A 16,779-nucleotide genomic window follows, 5' to 3' on the forward strand; every position below is an offset into this window, starting at 1 on the left:
TGAGGGGGGTAACAGAGAATTTTCAGAGACCTGCCAGTCTCTCTTTGGTGGGTACCTTTTCGTTTCCCCTGCATGTGGATCATAACTCCTCCTCTGCGGTCCCTGATCCCATTTGCGTGTGCCATACTGTGTGTCATGTTCCGGTCTAGGGGGTCGATATACCTTATGTGGGTCTCTATAGGTGCAGTTCCATGAGTAATGTCCTTCCCTCTGACAGTTATAACATTTTACCACATACGGCTTACCATCAGGGGTCTGGGGCTTAGGCTGAGGTGGCCTTGTTGTAAGGGCCTGTATACTTACTGCCATCAGCTTATCGCCCTGTGACTCCCTGTGTCTAACGATGTTCCGATCATGCCCGACAGCGGTCTCTCTCAATGCAGCCACCGAGATACCTCTCCAGCGAGGTTGAGTGGTCTGTACCCTGGTTCTCAACACTTCCTTTAAACCGTCCATTAATACGGACACCACTACCTCCCTATGATGCCCATTTTCCTCAATGTCTACAACTCCAGTGTATCTAGCCATTTCCTCTAATGCCCGATGGAAATAGTCAGAAGCAGTTTCCCCTTCTTTTTGTCTAATGGAGAAAATTTTGTTCCACTTGACAACAGTTGGGAAATATACTCCTAACTGCAGATTGATCTGTTTAACATTTCCCTGATTGTATTCATCAGTGAGAGGTTTCTCTTCATCCAACTTACAATCAGTAATGAATTTCACAGGGTCAATAGTAGAGGGCAAACATACCCGCAGTACTGTCCGCCAATCTTTGTTATTGGGTTCGGCGGCGTTACCTAGTTCTTTAATGAACCTTTGGCATGCGGCTAGATCTTTCCTGGGATCAGGAAATTCAGACATAATTATCCTTAATTCTGCCCGGGACCAGGGACAATGCATTGCAATATTCCTGACGGGAGTGACTCCCAGAGCGTCAGTCTTTCCATTTGGGACTGCGATCACCCTGACAGGATTAAGTTCAATTACATCACTCTGGGTTTCTTCTACAATGTGAGGTGTAATGGTTTCTGCATAATGAACAGTACCGTACTTACCCGTGGACACGACCTCACCTATCCCTCCGCTAGGGGCCTTCACTGCTACTCTTACTGGTTGGGCCGTGCCCACTGTAGTCTCTTGTATGGTGGCTGCTAAAGAGAGTGCCGATATCGTAGTGGGCTCATCTTCCTGGTCGCCGTCCTGAGGGAAGTTTAAGATGGGATACAACTTGCACGGGTTAGCATTAGCATCAATACACTTGTTTACTCTTATCATTAATACATTTATTAAGTGCACTTTTATCGTATACCAGTATGCCATTCTCTGTAGCCATTTTCTCTCCTGTTATGTATGGTGGTGGTGGTGCTGTTGCTATCAGTTTCCTGCTAGGGTTGGAACCAGCTGCTTGAGCTAATCCCCGTTGTATCTCACCCTCCTGTTGCCATAACTGTAAATAATCAGAATGTCTAATCCGTTGCTTTCTGGATTTTATCAGACATATCCTTCTCCTTAGATTTTGCAACACCTCAGGATTAAAACTGCCTACCCTAGGGAACTGTTCCCTATCTTCCCCAGTCATACGTTCCCACTCATAGCATAAGACCTCTGCGTGTGATCCATATTTCTCACACATTATGTACCTCGCCGACCCTTTGGGCCAACAAATATCAACGTGAACCCTTGTTGATCGTCCCCTACTTGAGCAACTGGCCCCCATTCTTTGCAGGTATTGCCTTCTCAGCGAATCCTTACAAAAACCAACTTGCTCAGTGGTAAGGCGACGGTGAAAGTTCTCTGAGCGCTTTCCCCCACTCACGCCCCTATTGGCCAATACACCAGACACTGTGTCCAATGCCGGTCGTACCCAACCTCGGGCTCCTGTGTAAACTCTATTTACTGAGAGCGTGTGGGAGTATGCTACCCCTCCCAGTAAATATCAGTTGTTGGAGATTTCTTGAGTGAACAGCGAAACTCCCTTAAAATAAAAAAAACCTACACAAATCACGTTACCTGTACAATTAGCGTCTATAATCCCGCAGAATTTAGTGGGTATCAAGGTGAACTAACTAATGCACACAGTAACGTGCGGTACAGTCGCACTGCGTATAAGTAACTATTACTTATCCGCTGCACGACCAGCGGAATCGATTGTTTAGGCTGCGAAACCTCAGCCGGAACGTATTCTCACAACGGGCCTATATGGGTACTACGCCAACCCCCGGGGCTGCGCTCACTACCTCTGACCTTTCTCAGGCCAGGGTTTTCAGAACTTCGCTAGGTCTGTTAAGCGGATTTCTGACTTCGCCGACCTTCTGGTCTGCTGTAATACTAATTGCTCCTTTACCTTATACAATGTTAACGTGAGGAAGCTACTCCCACGCCACCAAGTGTCCACTCACCTGATGTGGTCTCCGACAGGATCCCGAATTCTGGGTTCACAAAACCTTTATTTGCACAGTCACTCTTGCTCACTCATATACACTTTGATTTTTCTGTACAGAAAATTACTTTCATTCAGGTGAAACAGGCTAATCCCAGAGGTGATGCAATAAGAGAAGGATCTTTTAGACTAAAATTTTGGAAACTGAACAAATTTGTGCTATTATCGCGTGGCTACCGTATCGCCTAAACTAAAACAATGCTATAGTGTGATTTGAATTTAGTGGGCGTATCTTTACGCACGCTGCGTAAACACGCCGCGTGTGTAGGCCTTTGCGTTGCGTACGCAGTCTCGCACGCGGTCCGAGACACGTGTACAAAGGCTGGTTGTGCCCGCAGTAACACAAATAACACGCTTCTATAAATGCAAACGATATTTAACTATAATCGTTTACCAAGCACCACACAGTATCTCCTGTATAAACCTTTATAACTGGGTCAGGCTGTGTGTGTGTTTTACAATTACTCCCTTAAATATTACTTTTACTTTTAGCTAAATAGCAACAAATTTCCCAGCACGTGATAAATGCTAATGGCAAACAAAAGGGTAGATATGCGAAAATACAGAAATGAAATACAGGTGTGTGCGTGTGTTACGTGTGTTGCGTGCGCAATTGGCACCAAACAGAAATTAAACAGATTTAAAAAAACACAATAGCTTTACGTTCTTACCTTTCGGATCCCACCAGCATCCCTTCAAACCAAGCGGAGCAGACGCTTATCTAATCAGCACTACTGTATCCCGACCACAAAATGGCTAACAAGGGGATACTACCTTCCCGCCCTTTGCTGATAGATAAAAATCTGCTTTGTCCTGCTAGGCTGCGGATATGAGGAGAACCGGACGATGCCCCCAATTGATAATGTAAAATATTACCTTTAAACATAAAGCTATACACTATTACCGTTGAACCACTATGGCCGCTAGACCATGTGCACGTGCTACGCACTTTGCACGCTATTTGCATACAGAGTACCGTACGTGGTACGCACTTGGCGTACACATGCTGCGCTGAGTGTACGGAATACACACAGCGAGCGCACACACAGTTGATAACCTTTAAAACCTTTTATATAAACACAGTAAGAATATGCTTATACTCTAAACCTTAATAACCAAGTACTGTAACGATGTAACGATTAAAACCCTTAACAATGTGTATGCTGTTTGAGCGATTAAGACGCTAAGAGAGCCCTTTGCAGGAAAATAAAGACACAACACCGAATTTGGTTATAACCGCAGCAGCTCTAACACTGTCGTGGATTATTCAGAGTAAAAGGGGAAAAACAGTACAAATCATACACTACAAACTAACATAGAAATCTAACAGAATAACAGAGAATAATCGCTACAGAGAATAATACATACGTGGGAAATTATTTGCAAGCGCGACCTGGAGTCCAGTCCTCAGCCTTCAGGGAGAAAGCCTTCAGAGAGAGTGAAACTGGCCAGGCAACAGTGGTCTTTATATACACAACATACATTTACAATACAATGGGACCTTGTAATCTTATTGTTCATTGGACACAGGAATGTGTCTCTACATTACAGCAAAGGTCATAGGTGGATTTGAACAGGTGGGCTGTGTCTTTCTCCAACTGCTCTGGTGGGAGGTATCCTCAGGATTCCCGCCGCATGTGTAATTTACAGCAAATACAGTTAATGTTCATAATCTATTTCTGTACATAACTATTCGCAGGAGCGAGTGATCCTTTCCTAACTAACATCGGCATGTTACCCTTAAAATACCCTACAGCTGGGTACTAGACACCACCTTTCAACCTTTATCTGACTCTTCCTATCATGTAAAGAGGAATCTCTCTGTCCAGGAACAGTTTAAACTAAACATACTCGCTGACATGGTCTAGGGGAATATTAACTACAAAATGCACTATGTGGGTTAAATATGCTACGCTCGAATCGCACGCTACACGCTCACAAACCCTACCGTAAATGCGCATACCACGCGCCAATGCGCGCGGCCGTAGAAGCTCCGTTACGCGAAGTGCGGATATGCGCACGCACGGCAGAGCGAGTGCACGCACAGCGGGCATGTGCATGGGGTTAGTACAAGGCATATGCATCATGATATTTTTCGACTTTGACACATGTAACAACACATAATGGAGAATCTAAACTTGTATTTCATATTATCGCTGTGTTAATAGACGTTTGATAACTTACTTAGAGTAAAATCATATGCATCTAAGTGTTAACTTTTGGGTGTATGGGCTTTTCAAGTTAACCCACCTGTGATAAAGGGTAGGGGGTAATGATGTAGGTCACGTGTCCATGCTCACTCATTGGCTGCTCGGGTCACCTGACCCGATGGATCCGACCATGTGACTGGACTCAGGAGCCAGGTGACGTACCGAGTCACATGTATACATGTGACGTTACCAGGGGAAAGAAGGGGGAGCGATAAGCCCGGCCCGTGATATGCACCCATCGAGGAGGAGTATGGAGAGATGTATATTAATGCATCTCCACCCGATTGGCGATTCAGGGTCACGAGACGTAACACACCCGATCACATGACCGGACCTAAGATACTTAGAAATGGCCCGGTCACGTGATCTTGTCATTACTGGTAATTATGATCAATGACTCTCTCCAGACTAATACATGTGACCTGAGTAAACCAATCGTGGTTTTAGATAGATTGGTCCACTCAGGTGTAAGGTTTCATTTATATGAGTCATGTGACTCATATTATTAAAAATTTAAATAAAATCTTCTTAGTGTTTAAACACTCGTTTTAATAAACTATTAAATAGCATGGATATGGGTTTGCCTCCTCTAGCTAACCATTATATTATTAATATATTACTTGAGAAATTATGATATTTTATTGTGAATGTGAATCATGTGATAGTAGTAATTTAATTACTGACCCCCTATATAAAGAGGTCAGGTGCAGCCATATAACACCTTTGAAAAAGCTGTCCACTGACAGCAAAACGCGTCAGGCTTGTTCCTCTTTGCTCTCTGGTCTATGGGACTCTGTGAACTCTGATTCCATCTGCCATCCATTGGACGATCTGGGTCACCTCCGGTCCAAACCACAAAGGTTACAGGGTACTCCATTCATCGTGCTGCGAACCAGTGCCATCTTGGTGGAATCTTGCTACAAAAGGCTCAACACGAGGAGGACTTTTCCCTTCATAAATACCTTGGGACCGGTAAATATTAAAAAACACCTGGGACCACTGCTATTGGTCTGTGACCACGTATATAGATATACATATGGACTGTAGCCCACAGAACTGTATGATAAGTCCCTGAGAATTGACCACGGATAAGAGGACAATATATGAATGCTGCCAGCTAAAAATCCTTATGCAGTTTAAACACTGTTACGTATGCTTATTATTGTTTGTAAGTGTTTCAGTGATATTAATTGGGAGTAAGTAAACTCCTTTTTATCCTTTTATAATAAATAAGGGTTGTTCAGATTATCTTGTCACACATGATTCATTTTATAATCTACTAAAGGTAGCGCTGTTAATTTTTCTTTTGTGTACAGTGCCAATACTAGCTTGTGGCGGCCATCTTGAAGCACACCATGTTGAACAAGGCGTGCAGCAAGCCTGTATTGGCTTACAGATGGCACCTTTATGAAAAGGCACACAGCTGATTAGTGGCACCTGAATTTCTTCAGAAACAGGAACATCAGAATACACACAGGGCAGCCACAATTAAGCATCACCCAAAAGCCCTGTTACACTCACTCTACATCAGCACCATAAGGAAATGATAGTGTCTAGTAAAGAGTCTCTTCATAATGGAGACAATGAAGAATATAACTTTCACTCTCAAGACCAAGATAATTATAATTGTGAATGAAAACAATGATGTTAGAAACATAGAATTTGATGGCAGATAAGAACCACTTGGCCCATGTAGTCTGCCCCTTTCCTATCATATTTTTACCTCAAACCTTATTTTATCCTTTTTTCTTTGTAAGGATATCCTTATGTCTATCCCATGCATGTTTAAATTGCACTACTGTCTTAGCTTCTACCACCTTTGATGGGAGACTATTCCACATGTCCACTACCCTTTCTGTGAAGTAATTTTTCCTCAAATTTCCCATGAACCTACCTCCCCTCCAGTTTCAGTGCATGTCCTCATGTTCTAATACTTCTCTTCATTTGAAGAATGTTTCCCTCCTGGAAATTGTTAAAACCCTTTATATATTTGAAATTATATCTATCATGTCCCCCTTTTCCCTTCTCTGCTTCAAACTATATATATTGAGATTTTTTAGTCTTTCTGGGTATGTTTTGTGATGTAGGCCCTGCACCATTTTAGTTGCCCTTCTTTGTATTAATATCCTTCTGAAGATATGGCCTCCAGAATTGCACACAGTATTCTAGATGAGGCTGTACCAGCGACCTTTTCAGTGGCATTACTTCTTTCTTTCTGCTGCTGCTTCCTCTCCCTATGCAACCAAGCATCTGACTAGCCTTCCTCATTGCTTTGTTACATTGCTTACTTGCCTTTAAGTCACCTGAAATAGTTGCCTTTTTAGGCATTAAACTGTAATTGCCACACTATTGACCATTCCTCTAGTTTACCTAAATCTCAGTCATTGTTTTACACCTCCTGGTGTGTCTAACCTGTTACATACCTTTGTGTCATCTGCAAAAAGGCATACTTTCACCTGTAATACCATTATCAATGTCACCAATAAAGATATTAAAAAGGACTGGTCCAAGTACAGATCCCTGGTGTACTCCACTGGTAACATTTCTCGCCTGTGAATGCACTCCATTTACTACAACTCTCTGTTTTCTATCCTGCAACCAAGATCTTATCCATTCAACCATTTTAGTATCCAATCCCAAACTTTCAAATTTTTTAGCAGTCTGCGATGTGGGACAGTGTCAAAATCCCTACTAAAATATAGATAAGCTATATCTATGGCCCCACCTTTATCTCTTACTTTAGTCACATGGTCAAAAAAGTAAATAAGGTTTGTTTGACATGCCCCCCCCCCCTCAGTGAATCCATGCTGTTTGGGATCCTGTAAATTGCTGGATTTAAGATAATCTACAACACTTTGTTTTAAGAGTGTTTCCATCAATTTCCCTACTACTGATGTAAGGCTCACTGGTCGGTAGTTGCTTGCCTCTTCCTTGCTTCCTCTTTTGTGCAGTGGGACTACGTTTGCTCTTTTCCAGTCCCCTGAAATTGCTCCTGTAGCTAGTGACTGGTTGAATAATTATGTTAATGGTGCTACTAGAACACCTTTAAGCTATTTTAGAATCCTTGGATGTATCCTATAAGCTTTATGAGTGCTGTTAGGACCTTCTACTCTGTAAATGTACTTGTACTTGCTGGTAGTAATCTTCCAGGTTATGTAATATTTTGTAAGACGACATTAATGAGAGTTTGTCTGCCCTACTGTTATTACCCATTCTTGTTTTAGTATTGCTTTATTTATGACTTCTTTTGCAGACCGCAACTGTATATGCTGGCAATATTTATTTATTTATTACCAGTTATTTATATAGCGCACACATATTCCGCAGCGCTTTACAGAGAATATTCGGTCATTCACATCAGTCCCTGCCCCAGTGGAGCTTACAATCTATATTCCCTATCACATGTACACGCACACACATTCATGCTAGGGTTAATTTTGTTGGGAGCCAATTAACCTACCAGTATATTTTTGGATTGTGGGAGGAAACCGGAGTACCCGGAGGAAACCCACGCAAGTACGGGGAGAATATACAAACTCCCCACAGTTAGGGCCATGGTGGGAATTGAACCCATGACCTCAGTGCTGTGAGGCAGTAATGCTAACCATTACACCATCCGTACTGCCCCTGCAATATATAAGTAAATGCAAATAAATAAATAAATCCTAGAACGTGAATAAACACAAACACATGCAGTAGATAAGGGGATGAATAGTTCGGGTTGTGTATGGTGTTTTACGGCCAAACTTCTAATTCAGAAGGGCCATGTATAGAAAATTGCGGTGGATCAAAGGCTTAGATCAGGGATGGGGAACCTTCGGCCCTCCTGCTGCTGTTGAACTACACATCCCAGCATGCCCTGCAACAGTTTTTGCATGGCTAAATAGCAAAACTGTAGCAAGGCATGCTGGTATGTGTAGTTCAACAACAGCTGGAGGGCTGAAGGTTCCCCATCCCTGCCTTAGATAGTTCTCTAGTAAACTCATTCTATAGGTGGTTATGTCAATGGTATTAGTAGAAGGCTCCTGAAACAATTAAAACGGTAGACAATATTTTGCAAACAACTGGAACAATCCAGGATTCACTCTGGGGCAAGATGTACTATTTTTAGTTTTCTACTTGTTTTATTAATAATCAATGATTGCGGTAACTGTCCTGTGTTATTTCCACATCTCTGTCTTACTCTTGCACATGCGCCCATTTGTTTTCCATCTTGATATGCGCATTGTGACTTCCGGGACTCTTGCCAGACTTGTGTTATGCGCTTCCATTTTCCCTGCCTCCTGTGGTGCCTCATGCCTCCCTGTCTGGACCCTGCTGTATCCCCCAGTATCTTCTGTCCTCCCTGCCACATGTGGTACCTAATGCCTCCCTGCCAAACCCTGCTATATCTCCCAGTGCCTTCTGTCCTCCCTGCCACCTGTGGTGCCTCATGCCTCCCTGCTTAAACCTTGCTGTATCTCCCAGTGCCTTCTGTCCTCCCTGCCACCTGTGGTGCCTCATGCCTCCCTGCTTAAACCTTGCTGTATCTCCCAGTGCCTTCTGTGTTTCCTGCATCCTGGGATGCCTCATGCCTCCCTGCCTGGACCCTGCTGTATCCCACAGCGCCTTCCATCTTCCCTGATTCCTGTGATGCCTCATGTCTTCCTGCCAAACCCTGCTGTATACCCCAGTACCTTCTAACTCCCCTGATTCCTGTGATGCCTCATGCCTCACTGCCAAACCCTGCTGTATCTCCGAGTGCCTTCCATCTTCCCTGCTGCTTGTGATGCCTCATGCCTCCCTGCCAAACCCCGCTGAATCTCCCAGTGCCTTCCATCTTCCCTGCCTCCCGTGATGCCTTATGCCTCCCTGCCAGGACCCCACTGTTATTGTGCCTCCATACTTAAAACTGCCTATAATGACTTCAGTGCCACCTGATAACTGATCCCTACCTCAGTGCCAACCTACCTTTTGCCTCCAGCTTCTCTAATACAAAGCAAATAAAAAACATCACACAATACATGCAATTCGTCTAGCACAGTCGGTGAAGTTAAACTGGCACATCTGATACCTGCAGCAATGTGCAGAAGATTAATACATTTAAAAAAAGTGGGCAAAACAGTAGCCGCCAATGGGGATGGCTACCCCTGTGCTATTCTCGCAACACTTCAGTAATGCGGTTTTACTTTTTGCCGAAAACTTTTTTAGTACATCTGCAAAAGCCCGGAAATGAGGACACATCGCATAGGGGAGCATTAGTACATCTCACCTCGGATCTTTACAGTGAATTACTTCTTCTCAGGATCCCACTACTCCGCCTGTGCTATCTACTGACCATGCATGTGCAGGCGGCTATTGCCGAGAAGGGATTCTACGGCCACAATGACTAATATCATCCCTGGATCTTGCTAAATTCGCCAGTTAGGCAGTCCCTATTAAAACCTATATATATATCTGAGGATACTTAATATTTGCATGTGCAAACCACCCCCCCCCCCCCCCCCCCCCATTTTTTTTGTGTGGGCTATTCTGCACATATTCATTGATAGATAGGCCTCAAATCTTTACTGGATGCACATTTATTTTAACTGAACCATGGGACAAAACTAGTGACAAGCTAAGAGAGTAGGCAGCTAATGCTGTGATGTTACCTGCTACTTTTATGCTTTGTGTGATGCCTTACAGCATATGCAGTCATGTATCGCTGCTAGTATCGTACTGTCTTTAGAGCAGTGTGTGCCATGTATCCAGCTGTCACTACCCTGACCCCCCCTCTTCTGTGTCCGGCTCAAAGACCTTGGGACTATTTATAATTTGGGACACACCTCCTCACTGACAGCAAGCTGGAGAAGCCTGTATACACACAGAGCTAGTATATACGCACACAGTGACACACTATACGCAACAGTGTATACAAACACACAAAGCAGGCAATCTACACAGTATTATATGCAGACATTTCCCTATGAGAGTGTAGACAATCTAAACTTGCACATAGACTTATACAGAGTTATGTAGTTGCAGTCACACCCACTTCACCTGCACTTACCAACTTGTTAACAATAACATAGATTTGATCACAGAAAAGTTTCCATATTATTACTTGTGCTGCGTCTGTACATGACCATATGGGGTCAGAAGAGGAATTACTGAGAATCGGAAGGAAGCTGGAGAAGAGGATCAATGAGCGGAATCTGGTGAGGATTGGGAATCAGTTGGGGAGCATATTGGTGGGGAGATGCAGATTAAAGGGGGGCAAAATAAAAAAAGCTGAATAAGGGAATCAAGTGCATGAGAAAATAAACGGAATAGTCACTATTTTGTGCCATGTGGCCAGGAGTTTGGGGTAAGTTTGGGGTAGGGGGGAGGAGCCAAGTAAAGTGTGCAAAGAAGTACAGTAGTATCATGTACAACATTACACATAAACATGTAGACAGTAAACACAGATCTGAGCTGTGTGAGCATGGGTTCCCAGCCATGTGGTCCTGAGAGTGGGAATGATGTCATTCTGAAAGGAATATGAGTGCATTAACATGGGAATCAAATCAATGCTGTAGTAAGAAAAGACTAAGTGGGCTAAGACCGTGAGAAAAGGAACCTGATAGACTGCAAAACATGAGATGGAAAAGAGAGACGAGTAAGATGTGAATAGTGAGAAATATAGGCTGAATGGAGGGGAGGGGACATACAGTATGTAGGCTGAAGAGAGCAGGTAGAAAGAACTGTACACACTGCGACCTGCTCTACAACTCATTTATTAAACAGACCTTATTTTTTAGATTTATTGCAGAGCAACAGAGATAAGCATACAATATAAATGATGTTGTGTCATATTTTAGTGTGCATACATCAGTTCCTTTCTAGTCATAGAAGTGTGAGGGAAACCGCAAACTACACACAAGCAGGGTTTGTGTGTGCGGCGTGTAGCTAGAATGTGTTTGTATCTAAAATGCTAGATGGAATTATTTAGTGCTTGCCGTGTGTCATGTTGATTGTAAGCTTTTTTAAACTTGGCTTTATTTCTGTTGCGTCTCCAAGTGCATTTGTTCACATGTTGTAAGTAATATGGGGGGTCATTCCGAGTTCATTGCTCGCTGCCGTTTTTTGCAGCAGTGATCAGGTCACTACTGTGCAAGCGTATGCACCGCAATGTGCACGCACGTCGTACGAGTACAAAGCGGATCGTAGCTGGGCGATGGATTGAACGAAGAATCCGTTTGCACAGCCGATCGCAAGGAGATTGACAGGAAGAAGGCGTTTATGGGTGTCAACTGACCATTTTCATGGATTGTTTGGAAAAACGCAGGCGTGTCCAGGCGTTTGCAGGGCGGGTGTCTGATGTCAATTCCGGGACCAAAAAGTCTGAAGTGATCGCAAGGGCTGAGTAAGTCCAGAGCTACTCAGAAACTGCAAAAAACTTTTTCGTCCCACTCGGCTGCACAGGCGTTCGCACACTTGCAAAGCGAAAACACACTCCCCCGTGGGCGGCGACTATGCGTTTGCACGGCTGCTAAAAGTAGCTAGCGAGCGATCAACTCGGAATGACCTCCATAATTTCTCCCATGTACTATTTACTTTGTGTAGAGCTAAGGGAAATGTTTGCACTTATTTATTTTATTATTTATTTATTTATTTTTATTATTTATTAAGTTACTTATAAATTGGCAACAGACTCCATTGCACTTTATAATTGGGAGCAAGACAGTACTACAACATTTTAATGTTTCTTTTTTGTGTGTGCTGAGACAGTAATATGTTTGACCATGATATAGAAAACAATTAGTAAATGAACATACTGAAGTGGGGTTGGGTACGGGATCCCGGAGGTCGGAATCCTGGCGGTCAAAATACTGACGCCGGAATCCCGACCGTCAGAATGCCAGCAAGGGGGTGAGCGGAACGAAGCCCCTTGCGAGCACGGTGGCTCACTTCGTTCGCCACAGGTTCTATTCCCACTCCGTGGGTGTCGTGGACACCCCAGGAGTGGGAATAGCTGTGGCGGCGCTGCCAGCAATCTGGTGGTTGGGATTCTGGTGGTCGGGATCCCGGCGTCTATTCCAAGTACATCCCATGAAGTGAGTGTTGGTGTGCTAACAAGGGGAGGCTGGGCCTGATTCTTTGTCTGATGCTTCTGCAGCTGTTATTCCCTGTACTCACTTTTATATACTAATGCGATAAACCCTTGCTGTACCATGGCCCATGCATCGGGCTAGCAGGGTGGCGAAGGACAGCACCTTAGTGCCGCCTACAGCGTGTAAAGGATATGCAGCACCCTGCAGTATTTAGAGCCACCTGGTGCATCATGGCAACTCTACACTATATACTCCCAACGTCCACAACCCTCCTGTAATATCAATGGTTCAGGAGCGGAGCTGGCACAGGGCTGCTAAAGAGATCCATCGGAAACAGGCATTCCTTGCCTATGACTCGTAATCACATGGAGATGTACATACACGTCCACAACACTCCCATGAAACTCCCATCAGAAATTGCTGCTCCGTGTGGACACAAGATGCACAAGATGTGGCACGCTTGCACATGCTTGTGACTTCTGACACATTGGGGCTGATTCAGATGCAGACACAGTGCCGATAGTAACGCAGTCAGCTGACTATGCATGCGTCACAATTGCACTGTGTGTATGCCAAGGTACTTTTGCAAGGACGCTCGTAGTGAGTAATCCATCACAAGATTGACAAGCGGAGTCCGTTTTATGTAGTGATGTGTGTGGACCCTCAAATTTTGGTTTTCATTTACTATTGTCCAAAACCACCCTCAGTGTTTTGTTTTTGTTTTTCAGTTTTGGCATAACCACGCTCAAGTGTTTTGGTTCGGATTTGGATTTCTTATAAATTGATAAAACCATCTAAAATCATGTACTTGGGACCTATTTTGTTCCTACAGTTTTATTAACATCAATAACATTAATTTCCAGTAATGTCTAGTCAATTTTGACCACACTCTCCTGGGTGAAATGGCATCTGACATCACAAGGTACTTACAAGCCATCCAAAACCCAAGATTCTAAATTTTAAATCTGATCACCTTGATCACCGAACCGAGGAAAGCTCCGAATCGGGACTCAGTTCGGCTCGGATCCCCTAAATTTGGGTGCGCTCGGATATCTAAAATACTGAATCGCATCTCTATATTTGTGAAAGGTAATGGGGAGGGGTGGCAAAAATGCAGGTGTGTTGCAGCTGATTGCAGGGCATATCTTTGCCTATATCTGAGATCTCTATGGAGAAAACAAGGCACCAGTGTCTCAGCCCACCGGGGTCATTCTGCGCAACCATAGAGTCACTCAGATGGTCGACTATTGAAGGATCTGTGACCACTGATGAAATTAGTGGGCATCTTAATACATTTCCAGGTGGCAGCATTACCATATTCCTACACATTAATAAACCGCATGTAGATTCGCAGCTGCCATTGTATTAGCGTTCGCATCTGAATCAGGCTCACTATGCGGTACATGCGCACACAATTGGCTGAAAAACAGGAGATGCGTCCATGTGTCCGACTCAGAATTAGGCAATGAGCATTATTAAGAGGTGTAAGTCTGAACTAAGATGACAGCAACCAATCAGGCAATAGTTTTTATCAGTCTCATGCTAGTTAGATAATGAAAACAAATGTCTGATTGGTTGCTATGATGATTTTTTTTCTTCTGAGCTAATTAAATGCTCTGACGGAATACATACGAAATCCTGGCGGTCGGGATGCTGGCCGTAAAAATACCAACTGCGGCATCCCGGCGCTGGGGATCCCAACACCTAAACATTGAGGCACCCAACCCTAAACCCCAACCTCTCCTAAACCTTCCTAGTGGTGCCTAACCCTAATTCTCCCCGCAGCTAAACCCTAATCCTCCCTCTCCAGAGTGGTGGCAGTTCCTTGTTCGGGATACCGGCGTTCAGGATACTGGTGCTGGGGGATGCGGTCGTTAGGTCGACACAGCTTAGGTCGACAGTCAGTATGTCTACCAATGGAGGTCGACATGCATTAGGTCGACATGGTCATTAGGTCGACGTGTACTAGGTCGACAGGCGAAAAGGTCGACATGAGTTTTTCACTTTTTTTTCTTCTTTTTTTTATTTTTCCATACTTGACGATCCACGTGGACTACGATTGGAACGGTAACCTGTGCCGAGTGCAGCGGTAGTGGAGCAAGGCACCTCGCCCAAAGCATGGCGAGCGAAGCAAGCCGTACGAGAAGACACGGTGCACTAATTGGGGTTCCCCATCACATTACGAAGAAAACGACACCCAAAAAAAGTCTAAAAACTCATGTCGACATTTTCATCTGTCGACCTACTACATGTCAACTTAATGCCCATGTCGACCCAGTTCATGTCGACCTAATGCCCATGTTGACCTTTAGTGGTCGACCTAATGACTGTCGACCTAAGTTCAGTCAACCCAATGACCCGTACCCGGTGCCGGCATTGTAATCCATGTCAGGATACCGGCATCGGTATTACGAGCTGTCAAAGTCATATGTGTATATTTATATCAGTGTATGTTCTGCAAGATAGCTATCCAATCTGAATCATATCATTTAAATTATAGATTATTGCAGTCATTATAGATCTGTGTGAAATCAGATACATTTGTTGCTATATAGGTAAATTTGAAATAATAGTATTTAAGGAAGTAAATCTAAAGCACAACACGCAGGTCTGGCCTTGTCGTTAAAGGTTACACAGAGCAAGCGGTTGTGCTTGTGAGCGATTATAGTTAGTATTGCTCACATTTATAGAGTTGTGTGATTTGTTTTATTGCGGATGCACGGTTTTGTACACGTGTCTCGGGCAAAGTACAGGACTGCGCACGCAGCATAAAAGACACGCACGGTTGCGTGTTTACACAAAGTGCGTAAGAGTGCGGACGATAAGTACAAACCACACTATATTTGTTCAATTAAGGTGGGATAGTAGACATTTAATACAATAGCACATAACTATCCGGTTTCTAAAGCAGATTAGTATAAAACTTTTGTTTAAACTGTATTGCCTCTGGGGGTAAAGCTGCCAATCAGAACGCGTGAAAATTTTTCTGTACAGAAAAACAAAGCATATTTGAGTGAGTGAAAGTAAGAGTGAACGTATTGAACCCCGGGAATTCGGGATCCTGTCGTGTGGTACACCAAGTGAGTGGAGGCTTGGCGGCGTGAGGCGGCTGACTCATGTTAGTATAGATTGGAATACGTAAGTCGTGAGGAGACTTACACAAGAGCTTGGTAGGGAATTGTGAACTTTGTGACCCATATAGGTTTTTGATACGCTCCGGCTGAGGTTTCGCAGCTTGGGATTCGATTCCAGTGGTCGTAGGGCAAAGAGGTAACAAGTACCTATACGCTGTGCGATTGGACCGCGCGTTTGTGGGTGCGATATATAGCGCAACTTGATACCCCTTTTACAAGCTTTTGTGTCAAATCGCGGTATCATTAGCGCCGTGTAGAGCATACTCAAGCGTGATTTGTGTATAAAAAGTGTATAGGGAGTTTTCGCTGCTCTCTTTCAGGAAAATCTCCAACGACAGATATTTACTGGAAAGGGCAAGTTACTCCTAAAAAATTCCAGTAAATATAGGTCAATTAGGGGCCCTAAATTGGGTACATCGCCTTCGCTATCGACAGTGTATGGTAGTACCGACCAACGTGGGTGAGAGTGGGTGGAAGCGCTCGGAGAACTTTCACCGTCGCCTTATATTGAGTATTTTGGTATTTGTGGGAATAGCCGAGAAGGCAAGACCCACAAATTATGGAAGCCAGTTGCTCAACTAAGGGACGTATGGTAGCCAGGGTTCAGGCAGAAGAGTTGGGACCGAGAAGGTCAGAATTGCGGCCGAGAGGGTCAGCAAGGTTTATTATGTGTGGAAAATCTGGTCCACACACTGAAGTTTACTGTAACGAATGGGTACGTATGACTGCGGAAGATAGGGCATCATTCTCTAGGGTGGGCAGCTTTGAACCAGAGGTACTGCAGAACGTAAAGATTAAAATATGTCTGATTAAATCCAGAAAACAAAGGGTCAGACATACAAATTGTTTAAACCTGTGGCAGCAAGAGGGGTTAGTGAGTTTGATCCTAAGGTATTGCAGGTGGTATGTCTAACCAAAGTCATATAAGACAAGAATGGAAA

The 16,779-nt window shown here is 44.0% G+C and overlaps 1 protein-coding gene across 2 annotated transcripts in view; it reads left to right on the plus strand.

Moving 5' to 3' along the window:
- The first annotated feature begins 10,459 nt into the window (after positions 1 to 10,459).
- LOC135038305 (transcription elongation factor A protein 3-like) overlaps positions 10,460 to 16,779 on the plus strand; it is a 150,418-nt gene continuing 144,098 nt past the window's right edge. For both annotated transcript variants that reach the window (XM_063954639.1, XM_063954640.1), the window contains exon 1: positions 10,460 to 10,829. In XM_063954639.1, the coding sequence (XP_063810709.1) occupies positions 10,761 to 10,829 (69 nt within the window). In that variant the 5' untranslated portion in view covers positions 10,460 to 10,760. The remainder of the gene's footprint in view (positions 10,830 to 16,779) is intronic.

This window comes from Pseudophryne corroboree, chromosome 2 (assembly GCF_028390025.1).
Source record: "Pseudophryne corroboree isolate aPseCor3 chromosome 2, aPseCor3.hap2, whole genome shotgun sequence".
In the NCBI taxonomy this organism is placed as follows: Eukaryota; Metazoa; Chordata; class Amphibia; order Anura; family Myobatrachidae; genus Pseudophryne; species Pseudophryne corroboree.